At 25.9% G+C, this 18,168-nt stretch overlaps 2 protein-coding genes across 5 annotated transcripts; both read right to left on the bottom strand.

Moving 5' to 3' along the window:
* Position 1: 1 nt before the first annotated feature.
* LOC143154763 (uncharacterized) lies at positions 2–17,741 on the bottom strand. 4 transcript variants are annotated; one of them, XM_076326711.1, is made up of 41 exons: positions 16,166–17,740; positions 15,511–15,693; positions 15,201–15,397; positions 13,781–13,796; positions 13,342–13,421; positions 13,070–13,253; positions 10,934–10,984; positions 10,476–10,598; positions 8,713–8,838; positions 8,576–8,626; positions 8,281–8,418; positions 8,113–8,208; positions 7,907–8,038; positions 7,728–7,823; positions 7,553–7,648; positions 7,339–7,473; positions 7,222–7,263; positions 7,042–7,125; positions 6,872–6,964; positions 6,533–6,691; positions 6,367–6,462; positions 6,074–6,142; positions 5,907–5,996; positions 5,657–5,803; positions 5,396–5,491; positions 4,925–4,987; positions 4,643–4,738; positions 3,753–3,836; positions 3,487–3,630; positions 3,234–3,281; positions 3,071–3,168; positions 2,718–2,860; positions 2,371–2,540; positions 2,052–2,297; positions 1,840–1,920; positions 1,632–1,769; positions 1,374–1,562; positions 1,133–1,279; positions 774–1,021; positions 457–649; positions 2–338 (listed from the first exon to the last, which is right to left on the bottom strand). In XM_076326711.1, exons 1-41 carry the CDS (start codon positions 16,370–16,372, stop codon positions 162–164), a joined length of 5,052 nt encoding a protein of 1,683 aa, XP_076182826.1. In that variant the 5' UTR covers positions 16,373–17,740; the 3' UTR covers positions 2–161. The 4 variants fall into 4 exon arrangements, with proteins under 4 accessions (XP_076182826.1, XP_076182825.1, XP_076182828.1 ...); XM_076326710.1 differs by having other exon boundaries at positions 2,371–2,860; positions 16,166–17,741; XM_076326713.1 differs by lacking the exon at positions 1,374–1,562 and having other exon boundaries at positions 2,371–2,860.
* On the bottom strand, positions 11,741–12,983 carry LOC143143583 (uncharacterized). The gene is made up of 3 exons (XM_076304973.1): positions 12,966–12,983; positions 12,061–12,270; positions 11,741–11,981 (listed from the first exon to the last, which is right to left on the bottom strand). Exons 1-3 carry the CDS (start codon positions 12,981–12,983, stop codon positions 11,793–11,795), a joined length of 417 nt encoding a protein of 138 aa, XP_076161088.1. The 3' UTR covers positions 11,741–11,792.
* Positions 17,742–18,168: the final 427 nt, after the last annotated feature.

Genomic DNA, 18,168 nt, shown 5'->3' with positions numbered 1-18,168 from the left:
ACCTATTCTACGTACATTTATTCTGTAAGATTGATCCACATTATTAGTAAGTACAAAAAGAAAATTGTATGACGTAGAATAATAGGGCAAACAAACCCGATATAGTAAAAAGAGAAAAACGATTATGTAAATTTAATCAGTCAAAACAATCCGCAATGATCTCATTTGCTAGTAGACGACTGATAACCACAATCACGACTTTCTTCTAACGCTTTGTCAGTATTTTCGCCATTAGACACATTTTCGTTATATTCCAGATTGTCCTTTCGTAGCTCATTTATCAAGTATTTCATTTTAGGAAACCACCAAGCGTTGCCATGTGTTGAAATGCGTAATTTCTAAATAAAAAAAAAAATTAAAAACTCAATGGAGATTTATATAGCGTTTCTAAATTGTGGTACAATTAGAAAGAAGAAATGTTAGAATAATGAAATAAATTTATAAAAATGTACTAACCTTTTGATAAGGTGAGTATTTGGAGCTCATGGGAATTAGTAAGTCAGCACTTCGTGCTACAATCGATGGTATCATATGACATCCAACACAAACATTTTTAACATTTTTTCCACCATGTCTATATATTTTTTTGAGTCTTTGAGTGAGTAAATGATTATTGCGTTTATATTTTTTCGCTTCATCTAAGAGAGTTCTGGAAAATAATTTTCACTTGCTTTTAAAGAACTGTAAGTTTACAAACTTGTAAACATTAATATGTCAATGAAAATTATAATTAAAGAAAATATAAAGATTGTACGAATTTTAGAAATGCTCACTTTTTCTCAAATCCAAGTTGTAGTAATTGCTGTTGATATAACTTTAATTTTGAATTAAGATTGTTTACATATTCTCGTTGCTCTTCCATCCAAGCACGAATACAGGAAACAACATATTGCGATTGACTGCAAAGTTCTGATCTACTCATGGCTGTTTCTGTTAATTCTGCTGATATGCAAGCAAGAGATTTATTTTTTAACTGGCATTCTTTTTTTAGTTCTAATAAAGATATATGTGTCTCTTTCAACTAGAACAAATTTGAGTATTAAAGAATTTTCATTGAAATAATCTAATAAATAATTTACTACAACATTGTAATTATAAGATTCTTTTTTAAAATTATTAAATAATATTTTACCTCTAATATGATGTCACGATTATTTTGTTCTACCATGGCTTTTCCTTCAATAAGAATACGATTTTGTTCCATGCATTCTTGTAGTTGTTGCACCATGCAACATTTTGACTCTTCTATTTTCTTAGTTTTCTCCTGTTCTTTTTCAACCTGAAAGTATAACAGACACTTATAATTATTACTATGTAATGTAACATCTAAATACATTTGTTTGAAATATCATAATTATATGAATTTATTTAACATGTTCTTGCAAAATGTCTAATTGGTCTGCATAAGATTTGCAAATGTCTTGCAGTTTGCAATGCTCGCCACTTTTTGACAAATATTTTTTTTCAATCTCTTCCAATTCATCTCTGAGTCTATCTAAACAATCTGTAAGTTTAGTTTTTTCCTTTTCCATATTTGATAGTTTCGAACAATAATCTTTTTCCTAAAATAATTGGATAAGAAAACAATCTAATTTGCAATTGGATAAAACAATGCTGCAATTGATAGATACCATATTTGTCAAATATTCTTGTAAATCCGCTTCACGTTTTGTCATTTTTATCAATTGTTCTTGTGTTTTATTAAAATCTTCTGCCACACTATGATAATTCTTTTCAGTGAAGCACAATTGCATTTGAACATCTTTCAGCTGAAGCAGAAATAATTTTTGTAATATTTTTAACTATTTGCAACATTTATGTTTATTGGCAAATGTATACCATATTTTTCAATTGGCAAACATCTTCTTTTGATTTGTTTTCAAAGGCACTGTTTTCCATTCTGAGAATGCAATTGTCATTCTGTAATAAAATACTTTTAACAAATATCAAATTATAATAATAAGTGCTAGAATGAAAGGGAATTATTTGTTTGATAATAGATTTAAAATATTAAAGAATAATATCAAAATATTTTTTGAGTTTTTATATACCTTTAGTACTTCATAATCTGCTTGTAATTTAGACATGTCATTTGATTTTTTTGTTAGCAAGCTCTTCAAAAATTGTATTCGATCATGCAAAGTTGACATCTCTTCTTCAGCATCACTTAACTCGGATAAATACTCTTTGATTTCCTTGTTTTTTATATCCAAGGTTTTCTCAAGTCTATCAGTAACACTGACTTGCTTTTTAATAGCAATTTCATTATTCGTAATTTGATTGTATAAACAATTAATCTAAAACAATTGAAATTAAATTATCAATACTTTTATTATTTATTGTCTCATAAATATACTTATTCATACATACCTGCATCTGTTTGTCTTTTAACTTTTTGAACAATTTCTCAAATTCTACACCATTTTCTTTAATAAATTGCAACTTTTCAGATAAATTTTCTGTCTTCTTTGTCTGGTTGTTTAAGTCAGACTGGAGTTGCTCATCCTCATAACGTAAACAATTCTCAGTGTCTCTTATTTCTTGAAATTCATATAAAATCTGTTTAGTGTAACTATCATTTTCTCTTTCTATTTTCAGTTCTTTATTAATTATGTCAAAGTCCAATTTACATTTTTGTAATTGTTTTTTCATATCTTTATTCTCTCTGGTTAATATGTCAATTTCTGACTGTAACTCGTATCCATATAAGTTTTTACCTTGTTCTGTGCCATTACATATTAACTGATTAAAATCAACTATATCTTGACTGACATAGTCTTTATCCCTGTTTTCCATTTTACACTGGCATATTTTGTCTTCATAACTTTTCGTCGCTTGTTCAGATTTTAATGCCGATTTCCTAAATAAATTATTAAGAAAGTATTGTTTCAAAAGTTGTAGAATTATCTTGCTAAAATTTATTATTAATATAATATTTAATAATATAATATTATTAATATAATATTTAATAATATAATATTATTAATATAATATTTAATAATATAATATTATTAATATATTTAATAATATAATATTATTAATATAATATAAATTTTTATTAATATATTACTTTAGTTCCTGCAATTTTCCTTCTGCTTCTTGCCACAACTTCTTCATGTATAAGTATTTATTTTCTGAACAGCATTTTAACTGTATTAGAGTATCTATCTGCATAAAATAAAATTCAAATTCAAAATGTCTGTTTCGCTATTTTGTATGATGTTTTGTCATACCTTGTATTTTAAAGCTTGGATATCATTTACATGGGCTTCTAGTTGTCCCTAAAAATATTTACCACAATTAATGAATATTAATAATTTTCGATAGTTTAAAGAATTAACATTAATTTATATTTATTTTAATAGCTACAACTAAATATTAAAATGTAAGAAAACTCTGATTGTAAGGAGACAATTTCTTTATTATCATAGAATATGCAAAACAATTTTATACTGTTGCTCAAAATAATATTTTAAGTTTCACTACCTGTATTGTTCTTAGAATAGAGTAATGCATAACATGAATGGAAGTAATAGTTAAACAATTATCATGTTCCAGGTAACAAATCTTTTCTTGAAGATGACAAATCACATCTCGTTGTAGCTCCAATAAGTTGTCTTGTTTAGCAGCCTTTGTATAAAAAATAAAGATACTTCTTAATAATTATATATAAAAAGATATGTTTCTAAACGAAAATTCATATTTAAGAGTACTTTTAACACTAATTATAAAGAGAAATATGTTTAACATACCTCTGCAAAGCATTCATTGTATTGACTTTGAGTTTCTTCCACACACACTGTCAATAAACGAATAGTTTTACATTTTTCTTGAAGCTGTAAATGATAATCCATTCGATTGCTTTCCTGTACACAATTCTTAAAAGTGAATAAATATATCATCAACATTTCAAACACAAACTTTAGTTTTATATATCATTTGTCATCAACTTTATTAATCAAAATGCACTATATTTTGAATCACAGGGAAAAATGTTAGTTTAACACCTTTGGTATGGTAAAAATATAAAATAAAATACATGCATATTACATATTTAGTCATTTATTATATCAGTAATTTTTAGTGAATATTTAATAAATTACATATTGTTATTATTAAAAATTACAATTTCCTTATGTATATAAATAAAGATTCATCTATTATATTTTTGGAGAATAAAATTTCAAAAATTATCAACAATATTTACAGAAGTAAACCTATTGATATTCACAAATGTACTATGTACATATAAAGCTCTATATATATTACTTGATTTAATTTCCAAAATTTAAATATGATAAGAATTTAAAAATTCAACCATTTCAAATAATGTATGCATACACATACAGTAGTTGAATAGTCTAAATAGAAAGGTGTATTGGACATAAAAGGTAAGATTATAAAGTAGAAATCTACAAAATAATTAATACTATTTTAAATATTTTTAAATTATTTAAAATATATCTATGACTTTAAAATTGCACTAAAGATTATTCTATTACTTTTTCAAAAAATGACTGCTTTTTTTTATGAAAATTGATTCAAACGTTATTTGCACACATCTTCACAAATTAGTTTAAACATCATGCACATTGCCATGATTGCATGTGGAAGATGAAATTGTGGACCACTGTTCACTCACGTCATTCATAGTTCTATGTCCCATTTGATCTATACATCTTTTAGCTTCTACGACAGCATTTTGTAAGTGCCAGATAGTTTGAATTTGAAGCTCATTCTAAAATATGAGAAATCTCTTGATCAATTGATATGAAGAGAATTCTATGCAATTTATATCGAACCATGCATAAGAATAAATAAAAAATTTAAGAAACAAGATATTTTGACAAAGAACAATATACATTAAATATAATATTTCTTCCATTGAACTTAATAAAATTAAGTTAATAAACTTAATACAAACCTGTTTTAATAAGTCTTGTTTTTCTTTCTCATAGTGGGAAATTATTTGATCCTGATTATCGATCTAAAATTGTATATTTTAAATTCTGATGTTAAAGTTTTAATATTTATAATTCACATACCTTTAGTACAATAGCTTGATAATACTTTAAAGTTCTTGTTTTTAAGTATCACAGTTTCTTGATTAAACAATATGTATAAACAATACGCAATATCAAAATTATAGTGACATCTTAATGTATATAATATATAAAACAGCATATTTCTTTTTTATAACAAGTATAAGTTCTTGCAGAAGTTAACAAATTTAAACAAATTATTTATTTATCTTTTTTGCGTAAAATTTACTTTTATTATTAATAATAGTTTTAAATATACATAATAAGTTATCCCACTATTATTATTACTATTACTAATTATTGTAAAATTATTTACCTCTATGACAAAAGAAATTAAGCGATTTTTAACATACCTTCTTTTGTAGATTCTGATGAAGCTCCTTTACTTCAGCTTGTGTCAATAAAATTGAATCCTTTTGAATTCTAATCATTTTATCCATATTTTCCAACTGTAAATACAATTATACTTAGTTACAAATTATTTTCAAAATTTGACATTATAACAGAATTCTTAACATTTTCAGATACAAAAAAAAATTGATTCTTTTTTTTAGAATTGAATTATAAAATAAATTTATTTAAAATTTATTTAATTATAAATAAATTATACTTACAAGTTTATCTTTTTTAGATAAAGCATTTTTAAGTTTCTCAATTTCTCGAGAACAATTATCTAATTCATCTTCGTATTTTTGTAATGTGCCCATTAGATTTATTACCGATCTCGCAGAGGAGCACAAGTTAGACTGATCTTCACAAATCTGTAAATGTATTAGTTTGAATACATTTAAAATCTGTACGAAATGAAACGAAATATGAGCAATGTAATCGCCGTCATTATAAAGCAAAGAAAATAATACGAACCAATTTTTTAAATTCTACTTTAAGCTCTTGAAGGCCACTTTTTGTTGACTGCATGGTGTCTTGTAGTGTCTTCAATAGTTGAGGTATTATCTATGAATACAAATCGATTTATCATGACAAATAGATATTTGTATGTATCTTATATGAAATAATTTATGAATATTTACCATTGTATCATGTTTAAACTGATTACATCCACAATACAGTAGTGTTTCTTCAATACTGTGTTCAGCGTACTTTATGTTGAACAAGACAAACATTAGTATCAAACGTATTAAAAAAAAAAGTATGTAATTATTAGGAAAGAAAGTATATAATTATTAGAATAGTTACATTAAATATTGAAAATTTAATTTATATACTAAGGTATTCTATTAAATAATTTTGTCCATACTAAATTGAAGAGAATGCAATAAAGATATAAATAGACAATATAATAACATGTTGAAATTGAACTTACAAAAGAATTCAACACTTCTTTAGACTTCTTCAATTCTACTTCACTGTCATTTAATTGCTGTCGAAGATTACATACAATTTCTTCTTGCAACTTGAGCTGAAATTTAAATACATATTACTAATTTTATGTTTAATGTTCAATAATTTTAAGTTTAATTAATATTTACGGTATTTTCTAATTTTATCATCTTTTTCTGCAGTTCAATATTGTCCATGGAATGTGACCGCCTGTAATTTTGTGCTTTTGTTTGTACAGTACGAAGTTCCTTTTCTATTGACTTAATATTATGTTTTAGAAAATTATTCGTTTCTTGATTGCACTTTGCCTAAAAAATATAAAAAAACTGTACTTGAACAGTAAAACAATAAATAAAATTTTCTTATTTTTAAATACCAAAAATCACAATAGGAAGTATGTATATTTGTAAAAAATACACTTTTAATGTTGTTTTTGTTTAAAAGTAGTACTATATTACAAAAAGTAAATATAAATTGTTTTTATATACCTCATGTTGCAATATTTTAACTTGATCTTGTAAATCAGTCACTTTGCATTTCCATAAACATGTATTCTCATCACATTCTGCATAAAGTGTTTTCTTTAAAAAATGAATCATACATAAACAAATATGTTTACTTTACACGAAATAAAAATTATCTCTAATCATTTTCCTACTTGCGATAGTTTGCATTTTAGATCATCATGTTCCTTTCTTAACCTGTATAAATCTTGTCTGATTTGTTGTATTTCATTCAACGTCTAAAATAAAACATTAACATGTAAGTTTAATAGAAGTACACTTTATATTAGAATAATCACAGAAACTAGAGAATGATACAGTTAATCAGTATATACCTGAGTATATAGTTGAGACTCTGCAGCATTACTCTCACATACCTATTGAATGATCATTATTAAATTATTTGATAAAAATGATATATCTCTAATTTACTACGAATAAAAAGTAGTTACTTGATCCTTTAAGGAAATACATTTTTCAAATATGTGTTGTATTTTTGAGTGAATCTCATCAATTTCTGTTTCTAATCTTCCTAACTTTTTCTCCTTTTGAGATAGTGTTGATTCTACCATATCATGTTCTAACAACTACAAATAATAAAGTGTTTTTCAAAAGCGAAATAAGTAAATAATATTTTATTACACTTTTAATAATAGGTGTACTTACTGCTTCATCTATTTTTTGTTGTAATTTTTTTATGGATAACTCTATTTCACAAAATTGACCTTTTAGTTCTTCCATGTTTGATGTTATACAGCATCCCTTGAAAAATGTAAATATTATTATTCATTCTTTATTTTCAACATAATATTGTTTAATAAAAAATTTACAAAATTGAAACCTGTAAACTGTTAGATGTTTGTTCTATTTCCTCAATAACAGAGTGCAACAAATTATTACACATACACATTTCTGTATAATTAGATTCAAGATTTTCCTACAATTTAAATAGAAATAGAACAATTACGAAATAGTAATAATAATAATAATAATAGTATTATGAATGTAATCAAATTTCACCTCTGCATTAGCTTGCATTTTAGTAATGTGAACTGATAATTGAGCCTGAATATGATTTATTTCATTTTTGATATCTTTTAATTTGAATTTTCCTGAATTAATTCTTTCATTATGCCTAATTCTTTCTTCTTCCTATATTCAACACAGATTTTCATTTAGTAAGTAAAATGATGATATTAATATTGATAAAAGTTGATCAATCTTACTTGTAATCGCAATCTATTAATTGCTTCTACTATTTTTTCCCTATTTCTTACTAGCTGATTTTGTACATTTGTAACCTCCTTGTTCAAATCGATATACTAAAAATATTCCATTTTATTACAACAAATATTATAAATAAAAAATTGACACACTTTACAATATACACTTACTTTCTGATGTTTAGACTTAAACGTAGAAACTATCTTACTCATTTCTTTTTTTATATCTTCTGTAGTAACCTGGGCTTCAATAGCACATGCTCTAAGTACATCCATTAATTTAAATTGCTGATTATCATCTGTACATAACTAAAACAAAGATTTAGTCTGATTATTAATATTACATGACTTTACATTGTAATTTATGGTCAAAAATTTATTATTTTTCAATTATTTAGTACTCATATAATTTAGTAAATATTAATAAGAAAGTACTGAATTCAAGTTTAAATTCCATAAAACTTACTGATAAATTTATACCTTCTATGTAAAGTGAATCACTGTTTTCCAATTTCAACTAAAATAATATAAAGTACTATATATTAAGTAGTATTTGAATGTACAATTGTATTTTACAAAAAATATTAAAAAAGCTGTACATACTATAATAGAATCAATATTTGTGAATAACTCTTCCTTTTTTGAACACATTTTGTTTACTTTATCAATATTTTTAATCAGTTCATAATGACTGTTCTTATCAAATTCACTTCTAGTTTTATGACATTCCTGTACAATTAAAAATGACAAATATCATTATGTACCAATATAGAATTTCTTTTTAAATAAAGGTTTAAAAAATAAGTAATTTTCAATAACGTTTTTCAAGACTAGAGAGAGAAAAAAAAGAAAAGAGGAAGTGCAAGAATGAAAAAAGTATTGGAATAAAGAGATGTGTGAGAATAGGAAAAAGTTGGAAGGAAGTACCATGCAGCATTTAAATTTAGAGCCTTGGCATTCAAGCGGCTCGAATTGCATTTCGGCGATTCCTTCAAAGATCGAGGATTCCGAAACACGGATCTTGATTTTCTCAATTGTCATATGTGTTAAAGCAACGGTGGAACGGATCACAGAGATCCTCTGTTTGAGATCCATGATTCGGGACCATTGATCTTTAAAGGTATTATTGAAATGCAACGCAAATTGCTCATCTGTTAGAATATTTAAACACAACAGCAATCGAATGGTGATATCTGGGTGAGCAGAAAAATATGGATGAAATGAAGAATATATTGTTATCCAAAAGGAAACAAATAAAACCTATATACAGTAATACTTGGTTTCATGAAAAAGAAACAAGTCCAGCTCCCTTGAAATCAAGATCAAGTCAAGAATTTGTTCTAGCAATTGGTTAATCTCGTATAAGTCGCTCGAAAAGGCTAATGAATGAGATACTAGGTTATTCAATAAGTTTTGTTGTTCGACAAAACTTATTGAACAACTTATTACAACGTCGAGAGGTATAAAACAACAGAGACCAGATCCGGCACGTATGTGTTTCGGTAGTTGAAAATTAGATTCTATACAGCCAAAGCTTTAAAACTATTAAACGTGTATTAGTGTGTTAACACTAATACAATGTATTTTTCATATTTTTTATTATATCTTAACGAAAATATTGTCAATGGTTTGACGAAGTTCTTCTAATGAAATTGAGTTTAAACATACACCTTCTTCGAAAGTGTGTGTACATGTTTCATTTTATATGTAATTAAAAATAAGATCAATGTTTAGATTTATTTCCATTGAGAAAACCTTGTCAATCCACTGATAACACCATCATGAAGATGTAACGAAAAATAGAAAAATTTAAAGCTTTATTAAAATATGAAATTCGATGTATTGTGCGATAAAGAACATACACGACTTCTCTCGGCCCGTATTTACGCTCTAGAAACATAAGCAATAGTGAGAATGACTGCACTATGAATCAAAGGACAAAATCCTCCCTTGAAACCGAGGATTACTGTATAAATTTTTATTTCTCAACATTTGATACAATCGAAAGAATGTATTAGCATGGAATTAATTAATGTTTGTTAATTAATTAATGTATTATTTTTGGAATTAATTAATGTTTTCTATTTTTATAATTGCAGGAATTCCGTATTAAATTCAATTATTATTCTTGTGATTTCTTTGTGATATTACGGACAACTGAAAAATGTTTATTAATGGTAAGATTTTCAACTGGTAAAACTTCATTTGATGAAGAATTAAAATAAATATAAATTAAATATCAAAGAAATATTTGTACAAATAAGCCATAGTGCCTTTCTCATTAATTAACCAGAAAATTGATCTAAATATATAAAAACTCAATACATTTAATACATTATTTCATAAATTATATTGAAGTTACCAACTTGATCTTTCTCAGGATGTAATTTTTCAAAAGTCTTCTCTAGTTCTATTTTTAATTCCAGTAGATCCTTTTTATCTTGCTCCATCCATGATTTTACTTTAACCAAGTATGATATTATTTGATTCTAGAAATATAAATACATATTAAACAATATTTAATATTTCTATTACAAAAATCTTCGACCGTATATGAAAAATTGTAATTACTCTATATGTGATAATATCACATATAGTTGGACTGCCGCATCTAGTTCTTAACATTATGTTACATATAATTATATATATTACCACATGAATTTATTGTCAGTTGATTTATACAGCAAAATTTAAAAATGATACTACTTTTCTTATATTTACTTTGCGAAGAAAGTCTAAATTTTTGGTACTTAGAATAGACTAACATGTAAAGTATCAAATTTATCACAACAAGCATGTTTATATATTTTCTGCTTTTACCAACCTCTTGATATGTATTTGTACCAACAAAAATATTCTGCATAGCACATGTTTCCTGGAATTATATTAAAAAATATTAAAGAATTAAAAAATTATAGCAATTGACAGTTTTAACATAATTATTTCGGTTTTGATGACTGTGTGTTGTTTCCAATAATGTCTCAAATTCTAATAATAATATAATGTTAAAATGGAAGAGGGAAAAGAGGCGGCAATCATGCTGAAATGTCTTACTATTAAAAGTTTTAAGTACGTGAATATGTATACGATTTATCAATATCCAATATTTATTAAATTGTATGTACATTGTATAGTAATTGACATCATTAAATATCATTCAATATAACGATTTGACTTTTTGATTTATGCATTAATTGATGTGCTTAATTTAAACACTATTGGAGCTGTTAGATTTTTAAAGATTAATTTACATGAATTTATTTTTATATATCAAGGATTTACTGTTTTTATTAGTAGAGGATAATTTTTTAGTGTACTTTAAAATCTTTTTATCAATACTATGCCAATGTTTACACAAGTCAACTTTCATCTGAGAATAATTTATTGTCTTAGTCATTAAATTGCTGGTTCTCATTGCTGGCAGACTTTCTGTTTCTCTTTTATAATTTATAGTATTCTCATTACAATTATGCAGGAAGGGAATATAATCTTTGTATTCTGTAAATGTATAGAAGACTTTTGGTGCATTTATTTTCTCATATGATTTACAAAAACATCCCATTTCTTGAGGATCAATACCAAGTCTGTTAGAATTATTATGAATAGAAAAAGGGAGACTGGAGTATAGACACTGGAAACAAAAAATATTACTATCATCTGCATACAAATGAATAAGTTACTAATTATACCTTGGTCATAGCTAGTTTCAGTTCTTTTTGCATTTCTTTAATAATATCATCTTTAAACTGAATTTGTATGTTTGCAAAACGATATTGTTCTTGTAACACAGTCATTTGTTTTTGTAGAGACATTATTATTTTATTTCTTTCTATCACTTCCACTGTCAAAGCATCTTGCTTCTCTAGCCACTCCTATCAGTTGATAGAAGTAGAATTATATTCAAATCATTATACATGAAAACATATACACATGCAACCAAATATTACAAACTTTCTGGAAGTTAGCCATCTGTTGTTCTATTTCTTGAGTCGTCTTGTATTTTTCATTTAAGTGCACTTTCAAATTATTTAAATTTGTATTAGTATCGCGAGTTAATATTGCCAAAGTAGATTCGGCATCGCGCAAACGCTGTTGCAAGTTTCTTGTTTCTAGATCTTTTTCAATGAACATATTTTCCACAACATCAGCCATTAACACAATCTGAACAGCAACAGAGAATTTAAAAATAATTTGTTACTATATGCAATTATAGTAGCTTAATTGTTTTTTTCAGAAAATTTCAACATGATTGCCTTGGTATCTATTACTAAATACGTTTTATTTTCAATTACTTGGTTTTATTATAAATACTTTTTAATCCATTGACATTTTAATTTTTAACAAAATAATGTGTAGATGTGTAACTTTTTTATCAACCTATATCCTTTTATAACTAAGATTGTATACATTATATAATCAATAGTATATAATATGTATTGTAACTTCTTGACAATGAAACAGAATTAATTAAGAAACAATAATGATATTGTAACTATTTAAGAGATCGTTGATAACACGTTTGTTATCGCGCCTTCGTAATGAGTTCTTTCTTTATGCATTGCGGCATTTTAAAAGTTTTAAAATTTTTGTTGTTTCTCACTAAGAATGTAACACGCCCTTGATACTAGAATACTACTTACGATCCTTACATGTGAGAAATTTAAACAATACCAATGTAGTAAGTGTAACATTTAGCTAGGAATAAAAATATTCGAAAAGCAAACGTCAATAACATACGGACGCAAAACCACAAAATTTAGCCCGTGTCCACTGTATAAGCGGGCTCGACAACAAATATACTAATGAATATTTCAATGAAAGACGGTTCTAGCTATTTCTCAAACAGCTATTGATACCAATAGATCAAATAGCATTCTTAAATAGTATACACAAATAGTACCCAAATAATAATTTGTATGTAATATCCTTAAATATCATTGAAAATTAAACATTAACTTACATCAAAGATTTGTTGGTCACTTGTTACAACTGAATTGGATGAAATTTGGCTTGTAAATTGAGCACGTTTTTTAAGATTATCATTAAAACTTTGAAATTGAGTAACATATTTTTTTATAGTAGCTTCCTTGGTTTCTAACTTCTTGTTAAGATCAACTACTTTATTTTCCAGCTCTGTTTGATATCTAGAAGATATGTAGAAGTTTAATTAGTAGCAGGAACACGGTGCACCAAGAAAATATAACTATTCAAATTTATTTTATTTATACTTACGCAATCATTTCTTTTTTATTTTTATGAAAATGTTCAATTTGCAATTTTAAAGATTGTATATTTTTGTCATTTGTCTCTTCCTAATTTTAGAATTGGAGAATTAATTTAACATTGACATTATTATTAAATCTAATAAGTATTAGAATAAGAAAAACAACAATTTTTACATAACCATTTTATACATCCAACATTTATTTAGTATAATAAATACTTTTAACAAAAAATTTACTGAAGTGAGTGTAAGAAACCAAAATGAAAAAAAAAAAATATACATTAATTAAATATGTAAGAAAAGTACAGCTTAGTTAAAGAGATGTTAAATGTAAGGATGCATTGTAAAAATACTACCACTTAATGGATGCTCTGATTTATTCAGATGATCATGACAAATTTGTATCATAAGTTTAAATATTTTATCAGCATCTAAACCTATATTTACCTGGTCACAGCTACAACTGTAAATGTATAAAAAGAAAATAATTTTATGTAATTATAGTATGAAATATTTATGTTATTTTTCAATAACTTATTACTAATTTCAAAAAACAAATAAATACATTGATAATGACTATTTGAATATGTATACAAGTATTATAATTTTAATTAAATTTCATTTTTATTTCAACCCTCGCACAGCTAAGGCTGGGTTTTTCAGACCCTAGCTTATAAAGTTTGACTTCACTGCTCAACATATGATACATCACGTTAGAGTAATAAAGAGAAGATAGTGCGGTGAAGAAATGATTTTTTAATAGTATTCAGTGTGTCACCAGCAAGGAAGGGTATATCCGCGTTCATCTAAAATATATTAAATTCGAGTAATATTATTTTATTATTCATTTTGTAAAAATTTTGAAGTAAAAATCATGTTATAGTACTTGAAAAGTCAATAAACAAAAGTCTTGCCTTTAGATATACAATAAAAGATGAATAAAATAATAATGATAATTATCATTATGTAATATATACTCAGTACCTAAAAGTAAAATTCTTTATCAGGAATTCTTATGTTGTCAGAAAATAGAAAGTTTTATAAAACTTAATTTCTTTAATCCCTTGACGACCAAAGCTACAAAATAGAAACTTCACTGTGCGAACAGAGGCAAATAACTTACCTTACAAATTAAGTTTTGTGTGATAGATCTCAAAGCACTCGTCTATACACAATCCCACATCACAGCTTTCACAGCAATATCTTGTGTCCTTTTTTCTACCCTTTTTGGTGCACACTACACAACGTCTTTGAGGATTTGATTTCTTTCCTTTTGGAGTAATTTTCCGAATAAAATGCTTTTCCATCAATCGAGGAATTGTGTTCATAATAGTTGTTTGTTGACTAGCACTATTTTCGAAGACACTAAATTTAAAAAAAAGTCCTTCTATTATACTAATTCTAAATTGCAACTGATTTATAGGTTTCCCAGTTACTTCTTGAAGTTATGGCAAAGACTGATGAAAACTTTTGAAGTATTCTTCTGTTATTGTAAATAAATCATGATCTGATACCTATTCTTGCATAAACTGTATACAGATATATCTTGAAATGAATAACATAAACAATCTGTATTATATCAATGTTTATATAGGCACAGAGATAGTATAAGCAGTTAGTTGCATAGGTCTTTTTTTCTTATTGACGCGAGACATGTAAATAAATTTAGAATTCCTATGAGATACAGAGATTGTCGTCAAGGTGTTAAAGAAGAAAATTTCCAAAACATAAACAAATCAAAATCTGGCATTAATTATATTAATCTAGAATGCATTGGAGACACTTTTATGTGGGACACTTGTTACCCAGACTTAGCTGTCTATGATCTGCCATGCGAGGGTTAATATAATTAATAATGAAAACTTACTCAATAGGAACAGGTACATTACTACGTTCAATTGCACAGAACTTTATCCCATCTAAATCCCAACGCTTTTCTTGCGCTGCACGTCGTATCAATTCTAATAAAGCTCTAATATCACTTTGAAGAAACTCTATTTTTTGCTGCATATATTCATCATCTTTTTCTAATTCGTTAATACGATTTGAAAGTGTATTTATAGTCTGTGACAAAATATATTTGTATAATTACATTTGAATTATTAATTGTATTGTTGTATTATATTTATTTCTCTTCTGAATTATAAAATTTTTTACACAAATTTAAAAAATCTTGCCTTTTCTGTGTAACTTGATTTTGTTGTATTTTCAAATACTAACATTGATGACTGTTTTAATTTCTGTTCTAACAATTTTACTCTACTACATGCAGCTTGTTCCAAATCCTCCACTATCTGTACTAACATAATGTTTTGTTCTCTTAAATTCCTGATCCATTCTCTTGAGATTTCTAATTTCATCTAAAAGTTCAAGTATTTATTACGTAAAAAGACTATATTAAAGTAATAAGTATGTAATTTTAAATTTGCTTAGTACAATATTAACATCATCATATGATAAGTAAAAAAAACGAACAAATGAAATGTAAATGTTAAAATTAAAATCTTTATTATAAAATTGAATTCAAACTGGCTGAAACATAATTATTACAAATTAAAATCATTTCTTAAATATTTGTATTCTTTATAACTATTTTTTTTTATTTCGCTTTAAACAATTTTATTTAATGTTTTCATAATCCAATCATTGTTGTGCCTATATAAAAGTCATAGCAAGTTTAAATAATTTGAAATTTTAGTAGAATAAATGGTATTAAAAATACATATATCTTTTTCTTAATATTTTGTTATTCTCTCGCTATAGTAAATGTTTTTATTGGTAACATATAAGTTTCAGAAAGTTTTGTGCCTTAAATCAAAACTAAGAACTTACACAGACTTGATCAAATTCACTTCCAAGTTCTCGATCAACATTCTCGATACGATTCTCGTACAATTTTTGAAACTCATCAATAATTTTTAGACTATCCGTTTCACCACAAAGTTCTCCGATAGTTTTGTCAATAGCCGTGCAATTGCGGTCTCCGTCAAACGTAGAAATATTTTGAACGGGTTCAATCATTGAATCAAGTTTATTCATGGCACGTAAATTGAATAGATGCTAAATACACGAATCAATTGGTGATTTAATAAAGTAAAAGAAATCCTCCTACACTCACTTTGAAAACAATCTTTAATTAAATGTCAATGCGTTAATTCGCCATCTTATCATTTTAACTGACAACGTGTTTTTCACAAACAATAGCTGTTTGAGAAGCCATACACTGATTTTAAAATCTATAGAACAATTTATAACTATCGCATACTTGAAAAGGCGGCATTAGTTCTTCAGTAACTCTTAAATCGTGGTTTAAAACATTTTTTAAATTGTCATTCTTTTCTTACAAGCAGTAATTATTCTTCAAATTAATTTTTATGTTTTTACTATACTTAGGTTACTTTACTACATTTAGGATTAATTTGTTAACAAATTTCATTGGTCCACTGTGTTAATATGACATTTTGTCTAGAAATGTTTCGTAGGTTTAGCGCATGGTGAATTGAAACACGAAAAGATATAACAAACGGTTGAAAAATCAATTGTAAAACTTTTATTAAAAAATTGTTGTAAAAGTTAGAGCCTTTAAAACGAAACAACAGTATTATTATTCATATACATAAAAACAGTACTTTCCATAAATTTTTTATGCATTTATATATTCAGGAAATATTCTCTTGCGACAGCCTTATTGCATGTGATTTGTTTGCTTTTACAGTCTCAGGTATCAAAAAAAAACAAGCTGAATCAATCCCCTGTGTAAGCTTATTTTTCTGCTGCTTATCAGTTATAATAGGACCAGTAGATAGTACTACTAGCAATCACAACTGAATGTGACTTACCTTCATATCGCCATCTTGATATTACTACCGCTTCAAACTATTTTGAAATGTGTAAGTGACGGCTTGTGTCGTTACGAAAATTACTTTATTAAAGAAGTAAATAATTCAAATATGTGTTGTCAAGAGGTTTTGAATGTTTCTCAAAAGTATACAAAAAATATGAAATAAAAGTAGAATTAAACATATAATTTTTTGTTCAGTTACTGTTACTACTTCTATTATTGCTACTCGACTACAGCTACTACTAGTACTAACTACTAAAACTATTATTATTATTATTATTATTATTATTATTATCATCATCATCACTATCATTATTCTCGACATTATGAAGTTATTTCCAAAAATTTTCGTAAATCATAATTTTTAGGATATTGGTACAAGTTTTAAGTCTAATCTTCATTCCATATTTACTCTTACTTAATGAATTATATATTTTAAGGAAATGTTTAAAAGAAAGAAAGAAAAGGTACTAATTCAAATTGTTGATTAATTCTGTTAGTAATACAAATTTGTTTAATTGCAGAAAGAATATTTAATTCAATTTATGCAATATATTGTATTATTCTTTCATAGTTTTCAGAAAAAGAAATTAAAGGATGCTAAATCCATTTGGGGATCCAATAAATATCACAAACATTGAAACATCAGAGACTTATTATTCATCAAAGAATAAGTAGAAATGGTTCACGATCAAATTTTTAAGGAATAATTCAACAATTAGCTATTACATTAATATTGTCACGGACTGTAAATTTATATGTCAACAAAAATATTATAGATTTTTTATAAAGGAATAATTACATCTGTTTGTATCCAAATTAGAAATATGATTCACAATGTACTTTATTCATTTTAGAATGAATGAACCATCTATTTTATATCACGTTTGTGACCAATTCTCTTTAAATTAAAGAATTGAATGGACCCTTTGTGTACCATCATATAACTTAAGAATTTACTTTCTTTAAAAAATATTAATCATAATATGTAATG

This window comes from Ptiloglossa arizonensis, chromosome 2 (assembly GCF_051014685.1).
Source record: "Ptiloglossa arizonensis isolate GNS036 chromosome 2, iyPtiAriz1_principal, whole genome shotgun sequence".
Taxonomy (NCBI): domain Eukaryota; kingdom Metazoa; phylum Arthropoda; class Insecta; order Hymenoptera; family Colletidae; genus Ptiloglossa; species Ptiloglossa arizonensis.
The sequence above is the reverse complement of the archived record's forward strand: the minus strand, read 5'-3'. Positions and strand labels throughout refer to the sequence as shown.

What these genes read in the sequence shown, in the direction of transcription:
- LOC143143583 (XM_076304973.1), bottom strand. An exon ending in AGATGGCTAACTTCCAGAAA is followed by an intron (nt 11,982 to 12,060) that starts GTTTGTAATATT and finishes ATCAACTGATAG; the next exon opens with GAGTGGCTAGAGAAGCAAGA.
- LOC143154763 (XM_076326710.1), bottom strand. Translation starts at nt 16,372, where the DNA reads ATGAATAAACTTGATTCAATGATTGAACCCGTTCAAAATATTTCTACG. An exon ending in TAGAAGGTATAAATTTATCA is followed by an intron (nt 8,419 to 8,575) that starts GTAAGTTTTATG and finishes TCTTTGTTTTAG; the next exon opens with TTATGTACAGATGATAATCA. An exon ending in TAAAATGCAAACTATCGCAA is followed by an intron (nt 6,965 to 7,041) that starts GTAGGAAAATGA and finishes CATTTTTTAAAG; the next exon opens with AAAACACTTTATGCAGAATG.